The following is a 22,903-nucleotide window of genomic DNA, read 5'->3' as shown; positions in this document are numbered from 1 at the left end:
TTATAGTAGTGATATTCTTGTACATAGGAGCAGTATTATAGTAGTTATATTCTTGTACATAAGAGCAGTATTATAGTAATCATATTCTTGTACATAGGGGCAGTATTGTAGTAGTTATATTCTAGTACATAGGAGCTGTATTATAGTAGTTATATTCCTGTACATAGGAGCAGTATTATAGTAGTTATATTCTTGTACATAGGATCAGTATTATAGTAGTTATATTCTTGTACATAGGAGCTGTATTATTGTAGTTATATTCTTGTACATAGGAGCAGTATTATAGTAGTTATATTCTTGTACATAAGAGCAGTATTATAGTAATTATATTCTTGTACATAGGGGCAGTATTGTAGTAGTTATATTCTAGTACATAGGAGCTGTATTATAGTAGTTATATTCCTGTACATAGGAGCAGTATTATAGTAGTTATATTCTTGTACATAGGAGCAGTATTATAGTAGTTATATTTTTGTACATAGGAGCAGTATTATAGTAGTTATATTCTTGTACATAGGAGCAGTATTATAGTAGTTATATTCTTGTACATAGGAGCAGTATTATAGTAGCTATATTGTTGTACATAGGAGCAGTATTATAGTAGTTATATTCTTGTACATAGAGGCAGTATTATAGTAGTTATATTCTTGTACATAGGAGCAGTATTATAATAGATATATTCTTGTACATAGGAGCAGTATTATAGTAGTTATATTCTTGTACATAGGAGCAGTATTATAGTAGTTATATTCTTGTACATAGGAGCAGTATTATAGTAGATATATTCTTGTACATAGGAGCAGAATTATAGTAGTTATATTCTTGTACATAGCGGCAGTATTATAGTAGTTATATTCTTGTACATAGGAGCAGTATTATAGTAGTTATATTCTTGTACATAGGAGCAGTATTATAGTAATTATATTCTTGTATATAAGGGCAGTATTATAGTAGTTATATTCTTGTACATAGGGAGCAGTATTATAGTAGTTATATTCTTGCACATAGGGGCAGTATTATAGTAGTTATATTCTTGTACATAGGGGCAGTATTATAGTAGTTATATTTTTGTACATAGGGAGCAGTATTATAGTAGTTATATTCTTGTACATAGGAGCAGAATTATAGTAGTTATATTCTTGTACATAGGAGCAGTATTATAGTAGTGATATTCTTGTACATAGGAGCAGTATTATAGTAGATATATTCTTGTACATAGGAGCAGTATTATAGTAGTTATATTCTTGTACATAGCGGCAGTATTATAGTAGTTATATTCTTGTACATAGGAGCAGTATTATAGTAGTTTTATTCTTGTACATAGGAGCAGTATTATAGTAGTTATATTCTTGTATATAGGGGCAGTATTATAGTAGTTATATTCTTGTACATAGGGAGCAGTATTATAGTAGTTATATTCTTGCATATAGGGGCAGTATTATAGTAGTTATATTCTTGTACATAGGGGCAGTATTATAGTAGTTATATTCTTGTACATAGGGAGCAGTATTATAGTAGTTATATTCTTGTACATAGGAGCAGTATTATAGTAGTGATATTCTTGTACATAGGAGCAGTATTATAGTAGTTATATTCTTGTACATAGGAGCAGTATTATAGTAGTTATATTCTTGTACATAGGAGCAGTATTATAGTAGTTATATTCTTGTACATAGGGGCAGTATTATAGTAGTGATATTCTTGTACATAGGAGCAGTATTATAGTAGTTATATTTTTGTACATAGGAGCAGTATTATGGTAGCTATATTCTTGTACATAGGAGCAGTATTATGGTAGTTATATTCTTGTACATAGGAGCAGTATTATAATAGTTATATTCTTGTACATAGGAGCAGAATTATAGTAGTTATATTCTTGTACATAGGAGCAGTATTATAGTAGCTATATTCTTGTACATAGGGGCAGTATTATAGTAGTGATATTCTTGTACATAGGAGCAGTATTATAGTAGTTATATTCTTGTACATAAGAGCAGTATTATAGTAATCATATTCTTGTACATAGGGGCAGTATTGTAGTAGTTATATTCTAGTATATAGGACCTGTATTATAGTAGTTATATTCCTGTACATAGGAGCAGTATTATAGTAGTTATATTCTTGTACATAGGATCAGTATTATAGTAGTTATATTCTTGTACATAGGAGCTGTATTATTGTAGTTATATTCTTGTACATAGGAGCAGTATTATAGTAGTTATATTCTTGTACATAAGAGCAGTATTATAGTAATTATATTCTTGTACATAGGGGCAGTATTGTAGTAGTTATATTCTAGTACATAGGAGCTGTATTATAGTAGTTATATTCCTGTACATAGGAGCAGTATTATAGTAGTTATATTCTTGTACATAGGAGCAGTATTATAGTAGTTATATTCTTGTACATAGGAGCTGTATTATTGTAGTTATATTCTTGTACATAGGGGGCAGTATTATTGTAGTTATATTCTTGTACATAGGAGCAGTATTATAGTAATTATATTCTTGTACATAGGGGCAGTATTATAGTAGCTATATTCTTGTACATAGGAGCTGTATTATTGTAGTTATATTCTTGTACATAGGGGGCAGTATTATTGTAGTTATATTCTTGTACATAGGGGCAGTATTATTGTAATTATATTCTTGTACATAGGGGGCAGTATTATTGTAGTTATATTCTTGTACATAGGAGCAGTATTATAGTAGCTATATTCTTGTACATAGGAGCTGTATTATAGTAGTTATATTCTTGAACATAGGGGGCAGTATTATTGTAGTTATATTCTTGTACATAGGAGCAGTATTATAGTAATTATATTCTTGTACATAGGGGCAGTATTATAGTAGTTATATTCTTGTACATTGGAGCAGTATTGTAGTAGTTATATTCTAGTACATAGGAGCTGTATTATAGTAATTATATTCTTGTACATATGGGCGGTATTATTGTAGTTATATTCTTGTACATAGGGGGCAGTATTATTGTAGCTATATTCTAGTACATAGGAGCAGTATTATTGTAGTTATATTCTTGTACATAGGAGCAGTATTATAGTAGTTATATTCTTGTACATAGGAGCAGTATTATAGTAGTTATATTCTTTTAAATAGGAGCAGTATTATAGTAGTTATATTCTTGTACTTAGGGGGCAGTGTTATAGTAGTTATATTCTTGTACATAGGAGCAGTATTATAGTAGTTATATTCTTGTACATAGGAGCAGTATTATAGTAGCTATATTCTTGTACATAGGAGCAGTATTATAGTAGCTATATTCTTGTACATAGGGGCAATATTATAGTAGTTATATTCTTGTACATTGGAGCAGTATTATAGTAGTTATATTCTAGTACATAGGAGCTGTATTATTGTAGTTATATTCTTGTACATAGGGGCAGTATTATAGTAATTATATTCTTGTACATAGGGGCAGTATTATAGTAGTTCTATTCTTGTACATATGAGCAGTATTATAGTAGTTATATTCCTGTACATAGGAGCAGTATTATAGCAGTTATATTCTTGTACATATGGCGCAGTATTATTGTAGTTATATTCTTGTACATAGGAGCAGTATTATAGTAATTATATTCTTGTACATAGGGGCAGTATTATAGTAGTTATATTCTTGTACATATGAGCAGTATTATAGTAGTTATATTCCTGTACATAGGAGCAGTATTATAGTAGTTATATTCTTGTACATAGGAGCAGTATTATAGTAGTTATATTCTTGTACATAGGAGCAGTATTCTAGTAATTATATTCTTGTACATAGGGGCAGTATTATAGTAGTTATATTATTGCACATTGGAGCAGTATTGTAGTAGTTATATTCTAGTACATAGGAGCTGTATTATAGTAATTATATTCTTGTACATAGGGGCAGTATTATTGTAGTTATATTCTTGTACATAGGGGGCAGTATTATTGTAGTTATATTCTTGTACATAGGAGCAGTATTATTGTAGTTATATTCTTGTACATAGGAGCAGTATTATAGTAGTTATATTCTTGTACATAGGAGCAGTATTATAGTAGTTATATTCTTGTATATAGGAGCAGTATTATAGTAGTTATACTCTTGTACATAGGGGCAGTATTATAGTAGTTATATTCCTGTACATAGGAGCAGTATTATAGCAGTTATATTCTTGTACATATGGCGCAGTATTATTGTAGTTATATTCTTGTACATAGGAGCAGTATTATAGTAATTATATTCTTGTACATAGGGGCAGTATTATAGTAGTTATATTCTTGTACATATGAGCAGTATTATAGTAGTTATATTCCTGTACATAGGAGCAGTATTATAGTAGTTATATTCTTGTACATAGGAGCAGTATTATAGTAGTTATATTCTTGTACATAGGAGCAGTATTCTAGTAATTATATTCTTGTACATAGGGGCAGTATTATAGTAGTTATATTATTGCACATTGGAGCAGTATTGTAGTAGTTATATTCTAGTACATAGGAGCTGTATTATAGTAATTATATTCTTGTACATAGGGGCAGTATTATTGTAGTTATATTCTTGTACATAGGGGGCAGTATTATTGTAGTTATATTCTTGTACATAGGAGCAATATTATTGTAGTTATATTCTTGTACATAGGAGCAGTATTATAGTAGTTATATTCTTGTACATATGAGCAGTATTATAGTAGTTATATTCTTGTATATAGGAGCAGTATTATAGAAGTTATACTCTTGTACATAGGGGCAGTATTATAGTAGTTATATTCTTGTACATAGGAGCAGTATTATTGTAGTTATATTCTTGTACATAGGAGCAGTATTATAGTAGTTATATTCTTGTACATATGAGCAGTATTATAGTCGTTATATTCTTGTATATAGGAGCAGTATTATAGTAGTTATACTCTTGTACATAGGGGCAGTATTATAGTAGTTATATTCTTGTACATAGGGGGCAGTATTATAGTAGTTATATTCTTGTACTTAGGGGGCAGTGTTATAGTAATTATATTCTTGTACATAGTAGCAGTATTATAGTAGTTATATTCTTGTACATAGGGGCAGTATTATAGTAGCTATATTCTTGTATATAGGAGCAGTATTATAGTAGTTATACTCTTGTACATAGGGGCAGTATTATAGTAGTTATATTCTTGTACATAGGGGGCAGTATTATAGTAGTTATATTCTTGTACATAGTAGCAGTATTATAGCAGTTATATTCTTGTACATAGGGGCAGTATTATAGTAGCTATATTCTTGTACATAGGAGCAGTATTATAGTAGTTATATTCTTGTACATAGAAGCAGTATTATAGTAGTTATATTCTTATATATAGGGGCAGTATTATAGTAGTTATATTCTTGTACATAGGAGCAGTATTATAGTAGTTATATTCTTGTACATAGGAGCAGTATTATAGTAGTTATATTCTTGTATATAGGGGGCAGTATTATAGTAGTTATATTCTTATACATAGAGGCAGTATTATAGTAGTTATATTCTTGTACATAGGAGGCAGTATTATAGTAGTTATATTCTTATACATAGGGACTGTATTATAGTAGGTATATTCTTGTACATAGGGGCAGTATTATAGTAGTTATATTCTTGTATATAGGGACGGTATTATAGTAGTTATATTCTTATACATAGGGGGCAGTATTATAGTAGGTATATTCTTGTACATAGGGGCATTTATTATAGCAGTTTTATTCTTGTACATAGGGGCAGTATTATAGTAGTTATATTCTTGTACATAGGAGCAGTATTATAGTAGTTATATTCTTGTACATAGGGGCAGTATTATAGTAGTTATATTATTGTACATAGGGGGCAGTATTATAGTAGTTATATTCTTGTACATAGGGGCAGTATTATAGTCGTTATATTCTTGTACATAGGAGCAGTATTATAGTAGTTATATTCTTGTACATAGGAGTAGTATTATAGTAGTTATATTCTTGTACATAGGGGCAGTATTATAGTAGTTATATTCTTGTACATAGGAGCTGTATTATAGCAGTTATATTCTTGTACATAGGGGCAGTATTATAGTAGTTATATTCTTGTACATAGGAGCTGTATTATAGCAGTTATATTCTTGTACATAGGAGCAGTATTATAGTAGTTATATTCTTGTATATAGGGGCAGTATTATAGTAGTTATATTCCTGTACATAGGGACAGTATTATAGTAGTTATATTCTTGCACATAGGGAGCAGTATTATATTAGTTATATTCTTGTACATAGGAGCAGTATTATAGTAGTTATATTCTTGTACATAGGAGCAGTATTATAGTAGTTATATTCTTGTACATAGGAGCAGTATTATAGTAGGTATATTCTTGTACATAGGGGCAGTATTACATTAACTTTAATAAAATTTGATATCATATGTAAATTTACCTCAGCTTGTCCTGACCCGTCATCGATCATGTTGTACTGAGCAGCCATTTTTGGAGAGTTGTGAAGTAATTTGGCATCAAATGGAGTTTTCTTAATATTTGCAATTCTTCCTTTAGTGACCACATTTCCAAAGCCTTGACTTTGCTCTTTATCTCTCCAGTCTTTGAAATACTGTTTGAACATTGGGGTCTCCCCTTCCTCTGGCAGAACTATGATCTATAAAACAAGCATATAACAATGAGAATGGAAATAATACACGCAGCAGGAAAAAAAAAATTAATCTAGTAAAGTCTTGTTTCACTTATGGGATGTTAGAATATGCACTTACAGCAATTGTGGAAATGATGAGAACTGTAATTGTTTATCCTCTACCTGTTTACAAATATCCAAATATTTGTGTCTGAGAGACGCCTGTCTCATAGATAAGACCCTATCTACCTAACAAACCAATGTTAGGCTCAGTGTGACTACAGTGACAATTGTATGAGATGATTGTCATCTGTGATGTAATTCTGGAATATTGCTCTAGTCACGTAAGCACTAAGAGGATTGTTTGGGGCATCCGGGCCCAGGTTTTACGGGCAACCTTAGAGACGGTCGGGTCTGGTTACCCACATACCTCCCCTCTGAGTGTGGTTAAGAAGTTAAAATCGAGTCCTTTGTATGACACATGGTCTGTGTATGGAGGGAGAAGGCCTCCTGTGTGTTGTTACCTCCAGACTGAGCCGGTATACTGGACGCTATCCAGCCTGTGTGACTACAGGACTGGCTAACCTTTGCCAAAAGGACTGTTTTCTTTGTTTTGCCTGCACCAAAGGCTGTTTATTTTCCCTTTTGCTTGTGAACAGTTTTTGAGGTAATAAACTGACATGGACATTTAAAACAGAAATGCTTCCTGTTTGCCTCCAGACCCACCCAAGTGAGTAGAAACCCCACTATATATGTGTGTGTGTGTGTGTGTGTGTGTGTGTGTGTGTGTGTGTGTGTGTGTGTGTGTTTGTTGTATATTATGCAGCCAAAGACTTGCTTTACTTTGGTGCTGGTTACTTTTTTTTGTTTTGTACAAAGATTATATATATCTTTGTACAAAACAAAAAAAATATATATATAATCTTTGTACAAAACAAAAAAAAAGTAACCAGCACCAAAGTAAAGCAAGTCTTTGGCTGCATAATATACAACAAAAGAATACAGCCGCCTCTGTAAGATTTGCAAAAGTAGAAAGGTGGCATGGCGCTAGGGTGTGTAAATATGGGCCCGCTGCAAATAGGACAAGAACCACAAGGTTTGCAGAATAAATAATCAATGTTTACATAACTATCCGCACTACGACCAATAGAGAGGCAGGAGCAGACCGCTAATATATTTGGTGACTCCAAATCCAGTCCTCCATTGGTTAATAAATTTGATTTCCATTGATGATTTTTGTGTGATTTTGTTGTCAGCACGTTCAACTTTGTACAGAACAAAGTATTCAATGAGAATATTTCTTTCATTCAGATCTAGGATGTGTTATTTCAGTGTTCCCTTTATTTTTTTTGAGCAGTGTGTATATATATACACTGCTCACATCCACATGTATTTCATGTGGATGATAGGTCACTCTCTGGCCATATATTTAATTTAATACCTGAGTGCTGGCAGCGTAGTTCATCTTCTTCAGATAGTCTTCTGCAGTCTTCAGAGACATCTTTTTCTCCTCCTTATTAGACTTTTTGCCTAAAAATATACATATATAAATTTACTTTAAAGCTTAATCACTGTGAGCAGAATGTGTTGTTATTATTATGATTATTGTTATCATTATTTTACCTTTCCAAACAAATATCTTGTCCCCTCCATACAGGATGAAACATTCCTCAGTCAGCAGCATGGACATGGAGAACGGACTCTCTTCAGAGACTGTGGTTATTTGCATGGATCCAGTTTCATCTGAAACCTGTAATAATATCATTATTTATTATTATAGCACCATTTATTCCATGGAGCTTTACATGTGAAAAAGGGATATACAAAAACAATTACAATAATCTTGAACAAAACGTGACGGAAACTGGTACAGGAGGAGAGAGGACCCTGCCCGCGAGGGCTCACAGTCTACAATAAGAGACTTATCACTCAAAAAATGAAAGGGTAACTATATTTTTAAGCAACTTTTCAGACAAAGGTGTTTTGTTTGTACATGAGTAAGCATTATTTCTGGCCATTATATGATTTGTACCTGCATTCCTCATCCCTCTGAGGCTCAATCTCTAATTTGCAGTTGACTCTGAGCTAGTAGGTGGAGACTATCTGCTACAATGTCTCCCACAGAAAAAGAGGGATTCCTTCTCCTTTTAACATCTGGAAGCACGAAAAAAGAAACAATGGAAGCAGGAGGTGCTTGTACATAAATACTGAGAAGTGTAGCTATGAATCCAGTACTAGAAGAAGCTGTCTATAATCTGCACTAGAAGCTTCTCTGCCTCTCACTCTGCTGCTTTCTCCTTCTCCCCCTCTCTCCCTCTCTGTTCTCCATAGAGTAAACTATGTTGTGTAACCTACCCTTTCTGTGATAGTGATCTATCTTGCTTTGACAAAAGAGGTGTCACCATACTATAGCAGGATTTTTCAGGGCAAGCTAGGAGGACCCCAGGCTATCTCTGTACCCCAGATTACCCCTGATGGTAGAGATGCTGGGGTCTCGTACCTTGCTATGCTCCTATATACACGCTGATCTGTTTCCTCTCCCACCCAGGGAAGTATTGGACAGAAGTGTATAGGTTAACACAAACCTGACAGACAAGGGAAACAGATAGGGATAAAAGAAAACTACAATCATACAAATACACTCACAAAACAACAGAGTGGAAAACAAGGGAACAATAGGAGGGACAAACCAAATGGGAAGAGCGTTAGGATAACACACAATACCAAATCCACACAGATATCTCCTGTAAACAACACCAACCGACTGCTACTAATTCATTATTCTCCTTCAATACTATGCCAGTAAGTTGTAAACTATCACCAGCAAATTCCTAGTGTGAGTGGTGATCATATATACCTGAGAGGAGTGACCAACACTGAACAGCTGAGACAATTCAGGACAGAGAGCTCCAGGAGATAGACAGTACGGATTAATACGGTATAGCTATTGGGCTTAGTTATGAAATGATGCAATATATAATAACTAAATTAGCTGTTTATCAGTTAAAATTTAACTTTTAATTAGAATAATAAAATAAGGTGCAGGTGCTCACAGACTGACATATACACAATAAAAGAGTGATCCACTCGTACACTCCTTTTCTCCAATTATCACACCCAATAACATCAGGTGTTCACATCACCTTTAACATGTATGAATGATTACCCCACCTATATTCAAGGCAGGAAAACATTTTTGCTCAGATACAATAATGGTCATGCAACAAAACAGCATCTAATGGTACCCTTTAGTGATTATCTTATTTTCATACTAACTAGATAAGGGTCAATATAAAAAATGCTTGTTAGATAGGAGAAAATATAAAGGTAACATATTTATTTACCCATAAAGCAGCAATTTGTAATGTTAGAGTCTTCCCAAAATAAATAACCCTCTTTCATGGTTATGATACTTAAATTGTACACATACACCAAGGGCCAGGACCGGACTCACTTAGTTTCTAACCCTATACCACATCTCCCCAGCTTAAATAGACCTGAAAGAGAAAGGGAATATAAATGGAGTGATCTCACCCATAAATCTTAGAGACTTCTATTATTCACTCTCATAGAGGTGAGCATCATCATAACACGAACCACCCCGACGCGTTTCTTCAAATTGAGTCTTCAGGGGGAACAGAGGTTCAAAAGTTTCCATTCAGGGGTTAAACATCCTTAGTTTGCGCTGCTACAGCACATGGGAAGGTCCCTCTTTTAAATATATGGATTGGTTGCAGCCTGTCACATGCTGCCATTCCAAACCTATGCTAAAACCACTTCCTCCTCCGTGGAACGCGGCCTGACACGCACGCGTCATTTCCGGGGGTGTGGCTATGACGCACCTCCGGGTTTTCTATGACGCACTTCCGGGTTTGCGTGGAACGCATATTCAATGCGCTCCAAAGAGTGCTTGTCATACCCAGGTGTGCGGCAATGGACCCAAATAAGGCTCTCAGGTCCATAGCCATAGAGCACCCCTATTGCCAGGGAGATAGGCAGTCCGTGCGGACATCTGCATTCCCCCGTAGCTTATGCGGGGCATCTTGTGGGACCCTTATGTAAACTCTATAAAAGAGCTCCACATGCCCTTACTCAGCATGTACAGAATCAAAAATTACGTTAATCTTTTGCTTTTATACTTGACTGAAAGGGACAATACTAGCAGGGGCAAAATCTCTGATTAGACAATAAATCTATATTCCCTTTCTCTTTCTCAGGTCTATTTAAGCTGGGGAGATGTGGTATAGGGTTAGAAACTAAGTGAGTCCGGTCCTGGCCCTTGGTGTATGTGTACAATTTAAGTATCATAACCATGAAAGAGGGTTATTTATTTTGGGAAGACTCTAACATTACAAATTGCTGCTTTATGGGTAAATAAATATGTTACCTTTATATTTTCTCCTATCTAACAAGCATTTTTTATATTGACCCTTATCTAGTTAGTATGAAAATAAGATAATCACTAAAGGGTACCATTAGATGCTGTTTTGTTGCATGACCATTATTGTATCTGAGCAAAAAAAATTTCCTGCCTTGAATATAGGTGGGGTAATCATTCATACATGTTAAAGGTGATGTGAACACCTGATGTTATTGGGTGTGATAATTGGAGAAAAGGAGTGTACGAGTGGATCACTCTTTTATTGAGTATATGTCAGTCTGTGAGCACCTGCACCTTATTTTATTATTCTGATTAAAAGTTAAATTTTAATTGATACACAGTACGGATTAACCCTAGCAATAAGAGACCAAGAAAGGCCTGCACTGCTAAAAGAAAGGTGAAGAAGATCTAATACATGCAGGGGTTTGTGTAACCAGGCGCTGCGATCTTCTGACCCCTCTCTGTCGCGGTATCCTCAGGACAGGAGGATTAAATCTGCTTCTTAGAGTGAATGATTAGTTTAGGAGGAGAAGAAGTGGCTCATAAGTGGAGAAAGAAGCAGAATTCTCTGATAACATTAATCATTTTCTTATTAGAATAGGAGCTGATCTGCAGTGATCTTTTATAGCCAAGCCAGCCTCCTTCTCTGTCTATGGATCAGCTGTGAGAAGGGTGCTGGCTTATCTACTTCATAAAGTACATGGATTGTTCATGTATTACACAGTCATCTACGAGTTGCAATATGATCAAAACAGCTGCATCCCCAGTGATCAGCTCACAGTTGGGGCGTGGAAGCATTAAGATTAGTGTTGAGCGAACATGCTCGACACTGCTCGACACTCGCCCGAGCATCTCACTACTCGGGATGTTCGGCGAGCACCGAGCATTTCCGGGTTACTCGGGCGGGAGCTCGGGTCTCCGCCCTGCATGTTTGGCGCTCTTTACAGAGCCAATGAACATGCAGGGATTGCCAGCCAGTCACTGTAATGCCGCAGCCATGTTGGTTGTGGGCATTACAGTGATTGGCTGGCCGCACAGCGTCACCTCGAGTATTTAAAACCGGGCGCCGCCATCTTGAACACAGTCGCTCCGGATCAGACAGTGTAGGGAGAGTGCTGCTGAGCTAGGGAGAGATTTATACTGTAAAATAGTTAGTGTAGGGTCTCTAAAGCCTGCAAAATCAAACAAACAGTCCTTCTCAGGACTAATATCCATCCCAGATATCAGGCAGCCAGGCTGTATAGGAGACGCAGTGGTTATACCAACAAACGCTGCATTACGGTCCTGTGTGCTGCTGCTGCTGCTCAAATTGCTAGACTTAGCCCCAGGTCTCAGGGGCCAGGAAAAATCCTTTTTTTTAATCTAAATCCTCTTTTTTTTTTTTTCCTCAGTCAGGCTGTACAAATACCCGTCTTATTAACCTGTTGGTATTGTCCCCCCCCCAAAAAAAAATTGAGTGTGTCTGTGAGTGTTCAGACACAAATATATCTGTTTAAAATAGTCTGGTTTCGGCCAGATAACTAGAACTGTGGTTTTGCAGTTCCACAGTTCAAATCTCAGTATTATCCACTTTTTTGCCTTTTTTCCATAAAAAAAAACAGTTTGAGTGTCTCGCTGATTGTTCAGACACAAATATATCTGTTTAAAAGATTCTGGTGTAGGCCAGAGAACTAGAACTGTGATTTTCCTCTTCCACGGTTCAAATCTGGGTGTTATCCACCTTTTTGCCTTTTTTACATAAAAAAAAACAGTTTGAGTGTCTCGCTGACTGATCAGACACAATTACAGTGCCGGCAAAAAAAATCTTTACAAATTCAACGAAACCACAAAATCTTAACGTTCAAGTGTTTTATTGTGGATATTTCGTTACAATTAGTATTTTAATTAATTAGTATTGATATTTACATTTTACTAAGCCAGCTTTGCTATTATATAGTTTTTGATTATCTCCTTCATTGTGTGCACTTTTAAGAAGTGAAATCATGATGCGGATTTTACACGTAAAGTTTTTTTTTTACTGCACAAATGTAAAGATTTTTTTTGCTGGCACTGTATATCTGTTTAAAAGATTGTGGTGTAGGCCAGAGAAATAAAACTGTGGTTTTCCTCTTCCACGGTTCTAATCTCCTTTTTATTACCATTTTTCCATTGATAGTGCGAGTGTAAGCTATTTTACTTAATTTACAATGGGCAAGGCGTGTGGCAAGGGACGTGGAACTGGACATTCTGGTGATGGTGCGTGCAGAGGACGGGGCCGTGGCCAAGGTGAAAATGTGCCACAACCAACAGCCACATCTTCTCGCTTCCAGTTCTTGACCGAATTACTAGGGAAGCACACAACAACACCACTATTGCCAACTGATCAGTGTGAACAGGTTATTAATTGGAAAGCAGATAATACTTCCAGACACCTGGGCACCACCACCTCCGGTCAGTCTTCCACACGGTCAAGTCTTAGTAGCCGTGAGTCTCGACCGCATACTCCTCCTCACCCTGATGCTCCTTCCTCCCACCATACCGAGTGTCGTCAGACAGAAACTGATCCCACACATGGACACTCTGAAGAGCTGTTCACTGGTCCATTTCCATATTTGGGCCCCTCGCCTGCTCCGCTTGAAGTGGTGGAAGAGGAGATCCCATGTAGCGATGGCCAAATATTTGAACAGCCACGGCCACAGGAAGGAGACGCTGGCAATTTGTCACAAGAGGTGGACGATGACGAGACACAATTGGGGAGGAGGACAGTGGTGCAGAAGTGGAAGAGGAGGCGGTGGTGGATGATCTAGTAACTGACCCAACGTGGCAGGAGGACATGCAGAGTGAGGCCAGCAGCACACAGGGGGAGGGAGGCAGAATACCCCAACAGGCAGGAAGAAGCAGTGTGGTGGCCGCACACAGAAGGCGGGCAACCGTTCCCCGTAACACCAACACGAGGGACGTTGCCAGTACAACCGGTAGGTCTTCCAGAATCTGGAATTATTTTAAAGACTCTGCTGATAACCCCAAAAAGGCCATTTGTACCACCTGCCAGGCCAGCATCAGCAGGGGTGATAATACTACCAGCCTGACCACCACCAGCATGATCAGGAAAATGTCAGCAAAGCACCCAGCCTTGTGGGGCGAACCCCAGGGTCCACGACCAGTGTCAGCGGGTGTCACCACTGCTTCTTCCGCTGTTGTGCGTGTAAGAGAACCCCCTGTTGTGCATGCAAGGCAATCCCCTGTCCATACTGCATGCAAAGATGCCCCCTCCTCTCAGTCTTCACTTGTTATGGCAGTTTCTCAAGAAACAGCCTCAATGTCCACGTCCACGTCCCACCGCAGCGTTCAATTGTCCATAGCCCAGACCTTTGAACGAAAGCGCAAATTCTCAGCCAACGCCCCACAGGCCACAGTCCTAAATTCGCACATTTCACGACTGCTTGCGTTGGAAATGCTGCCTTTTAGGCTGGTGGAGACGGAATCCTTACGCAACCTTATGGCGGTGGCCGTCCCTCGGTACTCGGTCCCCAGCCGACACTATTTTGCCCGGTGTTCCATCCCCGCACTACACAAGCACGTGTCCCAAAACATCTGCTGTGCCCTCAACAACGCAGTTACTGGGAGAGTCCACCTGACAACGGACACGTGGACAAGTGCTTGTGGCCAGGGACGGTACATCTCCCTGATGGCACAGTGGGTAAACATAGTGGAAGCCGGGACCCAGTCAGACCTTGGGACGGAACAAGTCCTCCCCACACCGAGGATTGCGGGCCCTATGTCAGTCAGAGTTGCCCCCACAGTGTACAGCTCCAGTGAATCATCCTCCTCCTCCTCATGTTCAGCCTCCATCTCAGATATCACCACATCAGTTACAAGCTGGAAGCACTGCAGTACTGCCTCAGCCAAGCGGCAACAGGCTGTGCTGAAACTCATAAGCTTAGGTGATAAACCTCACACTGCTTGTGAGTTGTGGACAGCTGTGAAAGAGCAGGCAGATCTGTGGCTGAGACCGCTGAACCTACATCCAGGCATGGTCGTGTGTGACAATGGCCGTAACCTGGTGGCGGCTCTGAGGCGAGGCGAGATCACACACGTACCATGCCTGGCTCATGTGCTTAACCTCGTGGTTCAGCGGTTTCTTAAATCGTACCCCGAGTTGCCAGATCTGCTCGTCAAAGTACGCCGCCTGTCAGCTCATTTTCGGAAGTCGGCTACAGCTTCTGCCGCCCTTGCTGTGTTGCAGCAGCGTTTGCAGCTTCCGGCACACCGACTGGTGTGTGATGTCCCCACATGTTGGAACTCTACCCTCCAGATGTTGCAAAGGATTTGTGAGCAGAAGAGAGCAGTTGTGGAGTACCAGCTGCAACAAGGCCATCGATATTCAGGTCAGACTCCACACATAAGACCTCAGGAGTGGACCTGGATGTCTGACATATGTACCATCCTGACAAACTTTGAGGAGTCCACCAAGATGGTGAGTGGCGATGACGCCATCATTAGCATCAGCATGCCACTTGTCTGTCTTTTGCAACGCTCTCTGAAGAGAATTAAAGAGTAGGCATTGCAGCCAGAGTATGATGAGATGGATCAAGAAGCCGTAGCGGGCGATTACACACAGCACAGCCTTATCTCATCCCAACGTGCATTGGGGGACAATGAGGGAGAGGAGGAGGAGGAGGAAGAACAGGAGCTGGCATCATGCGCTGTACAACTGTCATACTGTTGGTTCAGCGTGGGTGGCCTGAGGACAGGGAGGAGGAGGATGAGGAGGAGGAGGAGAGCATGGTCAGTCGTCATCTTGGTGAGGACACGGAAGTCTTGCCCGTTACCAGTCTGGCACACATGGCTGACTTTATGCTACGCTGCCTTAGCCATGACCCTCGCGTTGTCAAAATGTTGGGTGACAGTCATTTCTGGTTGGTGACACTTTTAGACCCCCACTACAAGGAGAACTTTCACTCTCTTATTCCTGAGGTGGATAGGTCTACAAAAATGGGGCAGTACCAGAAGGCCCTTGCTGCAGAACTGTTAAAAAAATTCCCATCTGAACACGCTAGAAGCAGAGGTCACAGTTCGTTGCCCAACCAAGGTGTACAGGCGAGAGAGACGCAACTCCAATCCAGCAGAGGCAGGGGAACACTGTCAACGTTCTGGGACAGTTTTCTGAGACCCGCCAGCTAACAGGCCCTGAGGCGCGGGGTACTCTCACAAGGAGTGGAAAGTTTCAAAAGATGGTGAGGGAGTACCTTGCCGACCGTACCAGCATCCTCCGTGATTCCTCTGTGCCTTTTAATTATTGGGTATCCAAGCTGGACACTTGGAATGAACTCGCTCTGTACGCCTTGGAGGTCCTGACCTGCCCTGCCGCTAGCGTGTTATCGGAGCGTGTTTTAGTGCCGCTGGGGGAATTATAACTGATAAGCGCACTCGCCTGTCAACTGAAAATGCTGACAAGCTGACCCTTATCAAAATGAACAAGGGCTGGATTGGGCCAGATTTCTCATCACCACCAAATGACAGCAGAGTAACATAAAGTCAAATCCACTGTGTTATTTCGGGAGGTGTATTCCCATGCACCGCTTCACACCCATACATGGGTATACGCTTCCTCATTTCGGCTGTTTTTTGCTCTTCTCCTTATCCTCAGCCTCCACCACCACTATACCACCAGGGTGACAGTGGTCCGTGTTGCCAGCATTGCAAGTTCCTCCGTCCTAATTTTTGGTAGCTTTTGCTTGGAAGGCATAGGCAAAGACTATGGGAGACCCACTCCCCAATAATGGGAATAATGTTTTTAATATGCTGTACTGCATGGCTCTTGTAAGGGGTATTGCAAGTTCCTCCGTCCTAATTTTTGGCAGCTTTTGCTTGGAAGGCATAGGCAAAGACTATGGGAGACCCACTCCCCAATAATGGGTATAATGTTTTTAATATGCAGTACTACAATGGCTCTTGTAAGGGGCATTAAAATCGTCTTGTTAAGCTACTGTGACCTCCATGTCTCTTCCAAGGGACATTAAAACCGTCTTGTTAAACCACTCTGAACTCCACGTCTCTTCCAAGGGGCATTAAAACCGTCTTGTTAAGCTACTGTGTCCTCCATGTCTCTTCCAAGGGGCATTAAAACCGTCTTTTTTAATCACTCTGAACTCCACAGCTCTTCCAAGGGGCATTAAAATAGTCTTGTTAAGCTACTGTGACCTCCACGTCTCTTCCAAGGGTCATTGATATTGTCTTTTTATTCCACTGGGACCTCCACCGCTCTTCCAAGGGGCATTGATATTGTCTTTTTATTCCACTGGGACCTCCACGTCTCTTCCAAGGGGCATTAAAACAGTCTTGTTAAACCACTTTGAACTCCACGTCTCTTCCAAGGGGCATTAAAACTGTCTTGTTAAGCTACTGTGACCTCCACGCCTCTTCTAAAGGGCATTAAAACCGTCTTGTTAAACCACTCTGAACTCCACAGCTCTTCCAAGGGGCATTAAAATAGTCTTGTTAAGCTACTGTGACCTCCACTTCTCTTCCAAGCGTCATTGACATTGTCTTTTTATTCCACTGGGACCTCCACCACTCTTCCAAGGGGCATTGATATTGTCTTTTTATTCCAATGCGACCTCCACCACTCTTCCAAGGGGCATTGATATTGTCTTTTTATTCCACTGCGACCTCCACCACTCTTCCAAGGGGCATTGATATTGTCTTTTTATTCCACTGTAACCTCCACCACTCTTCCAAGGGGCATTGATATTGTCTTTTATTCCACTGGGACCTCCATGTCTCTTCTAAGGGGCATTAAAACCGTCTTGTTAAACCACTCTAAACTCCACGTCTCTTCCAAGGGGCATTAAAACCGTCTTGTTAAACCACCCTGAACTCCACAGCTCTTCCAAGGGGCATTGAAATGTTGTTTTTAATTACGTCTAACCTCCACGACTCTTCCAACGGGCATTGCATTTCCTCCTAATTTTAGTCAGCTTTTGCTTTTCAATGCATAGGCGAATACTAGACCCACTCCCCAATAATGGGTAGAAGGTTTTTAGCACGCTGTAATCCACGTCTGTTTCAAGGGGCATTGCAGTTCCTCATAATTTTTGGAATGCCTTCCGTTCACTGCTTAGGCCAACAGTGTACAGGAGACCCAGTTGCTATAAATGGAAAAAAAAGTTTAGTTAAGGCCCTCTGACCTCCATGTCACTTCCAAGGGGCATTGGAGCGCCTCGAAATTTTTGGTAGGCATTGCACTCACTGTATGCCCTATAACTGTGTAGCCGAACCGCTCCTTTTGGTACAGAAACATATCCTACAAGACATGTGTGGTTGACTGGCCTGATATTGATGTGAATGGTCCCTGTTCCTCCTGCTCTTTCTCTTTTGGCACCACCTCATCCATCATTCATCACCTGAAGCTTTGTTTTAACGGGATTCATAGAACTGGGATAGTAGCAGGAAAACATCCAGCAATCCTCGGAGGAGGTAGGATATGCGCCAAAACGCTGACCACCTCAGGCCTAGCCGCTACTACATACATGCGCTTGCATTCCAAGGAACAGAAAGCTAAGGAGATGGATGGCCTGATGATCATGAATAATTTACTCGTTGTATAGGAGGCCGACCACTGCTGCTGTCTACCTTCTGAACGTTGTGTTGAAGCCTGATTGACCCAGGACCCGCAATCCTCTATGTCTGGAGGACGTGTTGTATCCCAGTGTCCAACTGCGTCCCGGCTTCCACAATATTAACCCAGTGTGAAGGCATCAGTGAGATGGACCATCTCTGGCCACATTCACTTGTCCACGTGTTTGTGGTTAGGCTGTCCTTCCCACTAAATGCACTGGGGAGGGCACAGGTAATGTTTTGGTATGCGCGCTTGTGTATAAGGCACACCGGGACAAATAGGGGCGGCTGGGGACCGAGTATGGACTCCCGGATGCCCCCTGGTGGCTGGGGACCAAGCGTGGACACCCGGCCGCCAGGCGGCTGGGGACTGAGTATGGATACCAGGCCGCTGACGCAGCCATGACATGGTGGCCAGATTCCGCCTCCACATGCCTAAAAGACCCAATTTCAAGTGCAAGCAAGCAAGCAGTATGGTATTGCAGCCTGGGGGTGGGTGGCAAGCTGCATACTTGCGCTTGCATTGCAAGGAATGGGGGAGGTACAATTGAACACTGCCCTGGGACAAGGACTTGAACGGGGACAGTTGCAAGTCTGCAACGACAGGTGCAGGGCAGGAGGCATCTTCGCATGTGCCATGAACAGGGGGTTGGCATGCACACACTACAGCGGAATAGGCTGTCCTTCCCACTAAATGCACTGGGGAGGGCACAGGTAATGTTTTGGTATGCGCGCTTGTGTATAAGGCGCACCGGAACAAATAGGGACAGCTGGGGACCGAGTATGGACACCCGGCCGCCCCCTGGCGGCTGGGGACCGAGTGTGGACACCCGGCCGCCGGGCGGCTGGGGACTGAGTATGGATACCAGGCCGCCGACGCAGCCATGACATGGTGACCGGTGTCTGCCTCCACAAGCCTAAAAGGCCCAATTTCAAGTGCAAGCAAGCTAGCAGTATGGTATTGCAGCCTGGGGGTGGGTGGGTGGCAGGCTGCACACTTACGCTTGCATTCCAAGAAAACAAAGCAGATGCTAACTTCTATCATCATCATCATCATCATGCTCCTCACCTTGGCACTCTCAACTCCCCTGATGGAGAAGCCAGGGTCCACCGGAGGAGTCTGGTTGTCTGGTGGGCTCGTCCAATGCTGCCCTAAAGCAGACCAGGCTAAGAAAAGTGTGGGAAAGGTTACCGGGACAAATAGTGATAGCTGGGGACAGAGTATGGAGACCTCGCTGCCGAAGCAGCCATGAGGTAGTGACCAGCTTCGGCCTCCTCCAAACTAAAAGGCCCCATTTCAAGTGCAAGCTAGCAGTATGGTATTGCAGCCTGCGGGTGGGTGGCAGGCTGCATATTTGCGCTTGCATTGCAAGGAATGGGGGAGGTACACTTGAACACTGCCCTGGGACAAGGACTTGCACGGGGATAGTTGGAAGTCTGCATCTTCTGATGCGGCAAGGATCACTTCTGATAGGCACACTTTTAGGCAGTGACCTGGGTGTCAGAGATGCTTCCTGGGGCGATGCCCATGCTGTCCCCATGTCTTTTCAGCACTGTCACTATCGTTTTGGGCACTTTTTAGGCTTTCTACAGACTGCCGGGGGTGCCGCCGCAAAAATGCTCGGGTCTCCCATAGATTAACATTGGGCTCGTTGCTCAGGTCGAGCACCCGAGTATCAAGGTCGAGCACCCGAGCATTTTAGTGCTCGCTCAACACTAATTAAGATGTGAAATATTGGGATCTAACAGTTAATGATTTCCTTCCATCTCACCATGTGCAGCTTTGCCTTCGCCCTGTTGGTAACATCTGCGACCTGGTCTGTGTCCTCATCTCCTTCCGGTAACTTCGGCTTCGGACCTAAAATCTTTAAGAAATAAAAATAATGTGTTATAATAGTGTATTATAAATTACAACTCTCAGTCATCACATCATCTATTAATAGAGAACGGTTGTTAAAATGTAAAAGAAGCTGAATTAGAGGATAGTGTATAATGCCACAAGGTGCAAATCAACTCGAATACTGAGAATGAGTGAGCCATTATGGTAAGCTTGCCGTCTGACTACCTATATGGACAACCCCTAGGTGAGCAGAGTGCTAGTCCTTTATTATATAGTGCCAGGTAATAATGATGGAAAGAGGAACCTTGCTCCAGAGTTAACAGTGTATAATCCACTTACTGTGGAAGAATCACCAGCATCTGATTCTCTGACTGCAGCCAAGAGTTCAATCCAAGGTAGAAAAATATATTGATGGCAAAAATATATTAGCGGTCTGCTCCTGCCTCTCTATTGGTCGTAGTGCGGATAGTTATGTAAACATTGATTATTTATTCTGTAAACCTTGTGGTTCTTGTCCTATTTGCAGCGGGCCCATATTTACACACCCTAGCGCCATGCCACCTTTCTACTTTTACAAATCTTACAGAGGCGGCTGTATTCTTTTGTTGTATATTATGCAGCAACAGCAGACTTGCTTTACTTTGGTGCTGGTTACTTTTTTTGTTTTGTTTTGTATAAAGATTATATATATATATATATATATATATATATATATATATATATACAGTACAAAGTTGAATGTGCTGACAACAAAATCACACAAAAATCATCAATGGAAATCAAATTTATTAACCAATGGAGGCCTGGATTTGGAGTCACCCCCAAAATTAAAGTGGAAAAACACACTACAGGCTGATCCAACTTTGATGTAATGTCCTTAAAACAAGTCACAATGAGGCTCAGTATTGTGTGTGGCCTCCACGTGCCCGTATGACCTCCCTACAACGCCTGGGCATGCTCCTGATGAGGCTGAGTATTGTGTGTGGCCTCCACGTGCCTGTATGACCTCCCTACAACGCCTGGGCATGCTCCTGATGAGGCTCAGTATTGTGTGTGGCCTCCACGTGCCTGTATGACCTCCCTACAACGCCTGGGCATGCTCCTGATGAGGCTCAGTATTGTGTGTGGCCTCCACGTGCCTGTATGACCTCCCTACAACGCCTGGGCATGCTCCTGATGAGGCTGAGTATTGTGTGTGGCCTCCACGTGCCTGTATGACCTCCCTACAACGCCTGGGCATGCTCCTGATGAGGTTGCGGATGGTCTCCTGTGGGATCTCCTCCCAGACCTGGACTAAAGCATCCACCAACTCCTGGACAGTCTGCGGTGCAACGTGACGTTGGTGGATGGAGCGAGACAAGATGTCCCAGATGTGCTCAATCGGATTCAGGTCTGGGGAACGGGCGGGCCAGTCCATAGCTTCAATGCCTTCATCTTGCAGGAACTGCTGACACACTCCAGCCACATGAGATCTGGCATTGTCCTGCATTAGGAGGAACCCAGGGCCAACCGCACCAGCATATGGTCTCACAAGGGGTCTGAGGATCTCATCTCGGTACCTAATGGCAGTCAGGCTGCCTCTGGGGAGCACATGGAGGGCTGTGCGGCCCACCAAAGAAATGCCACCCCACACCATTACTGACCCACTGCCAAACCGGTCATGCTGAAGGATGTTGCAGGCAGCAGATCGCTCTCCACGGCGTCTCCAGACTCTGTCACGTCTGTCACATGTGCTCAGTGTGAACCTGCATTCATCTGTGAAGAGCACAGGACGCCAGTGGCAACTTTGCCAATCCTGGTGTTCTGTGGCAAATGCCAAACGTCCTGCACTGTGTTGGGCAGTGAGCACAACCCCCATCTGTATACGTCGGGCCCTCATACCACCCTCATGGAGTCGGTTTCTAACTGTTTGTGCAGACAAATGCACATTTGTGGCCTGCTGGAGGTCATTTTGCAAGGCTCTGGCAGTGCTCCTCCTGTTCCTCCTTGCACAAAGGCGGATGTAACAGTCCTGCTGATGGGTTGTTGCCCTCCTGCGACCCCCTCCACGTCTCCTGGTGTACTGGCCTGTCTCCTGGTAGCTCCTTCAGCCTCCGGACACTACGCTGACAGACATAGCAAACCTTCTTGCCACAGCTCGCACTGATGTGCCATCCTGGATGAGCTGCACTACCTGAGCAACTTCTGTGGGTTGTAGAGTCCATCTCATGCTACCACGAGTGTGAGAGCACAACCAACATTCAAAAGTGACCAAAACAACAGCCAGAAAGCATTGGTACTGAGATGTGGTCTGTGGTCCCCACCTGCAGAACCACTCCTTTATTGAGTGGGTCTTGATAATTGCCAATAATTTCCATCTATTGTCTATTCCATTTGCACAACAACATGTGACATTGATTGTCAATCAGTGTTGCCTCCTAAGTGGACAGTTTGATTTCACAGAAGTTTGATTTACTTGGAGTTATATTCTGTTGTTTAAGTGTTCCCTTTATT

At 41.4% G+C, this 22,903-nt stretch overlaps 1 protein-coding gene across 1 annotated transcript in view; it reads right to left on the bottom strand.

Moving 5' to 3' along the window:
• The window catches only part of LOC141264888 (scinderin-like), a 74,503-nt gene that overhangs the window by 28,955 nt on the left and 22,645 nt on the right, over window positions 1-22,903 (bottom strand). The window contains exons 5-8 of the mRNA XM_073677282.1: window positions 20,343-20,435; window positions 8,214-8,340; window positions 8,032-8,120; window positions 6,402-6,617 (exon numbers count right to left, since the gene is read on the bottom strand). Coding sequence (XP_073533383.1) covers window positions 6,402-6,617; window positions 8,032-8,120; window positions 8,214-8,340; window positions 20,343-20,435 — 525 coding nt within the window. The remainder of the gene's footprint in view (window positions 1-6,401; window positions 6,618-8,031; window positions 8,121-8,213; window positions 8,341-20,342; window positions 20,436-22,903) is intronic.

This window comes from Phyllobates terribilis, unplaced genomic scaffold (genome assembly GCF_046119375.1).
Source record: "Phyllobates terribilis strain yellow unplaced genomic scaffold, ASM4611937v1 Scaffold_4__5_contigs__length_816908805, whole genome shotgun sequence".
NCBI lineage: Eukaryota > Metazoa > Chordata > Amphibia > Anura > Dendrobatidae > Phyllobates > Phyllobates terribilis.
This window is presented reverse-complemented; position numbering and strand designations above follow the sequence as displayed.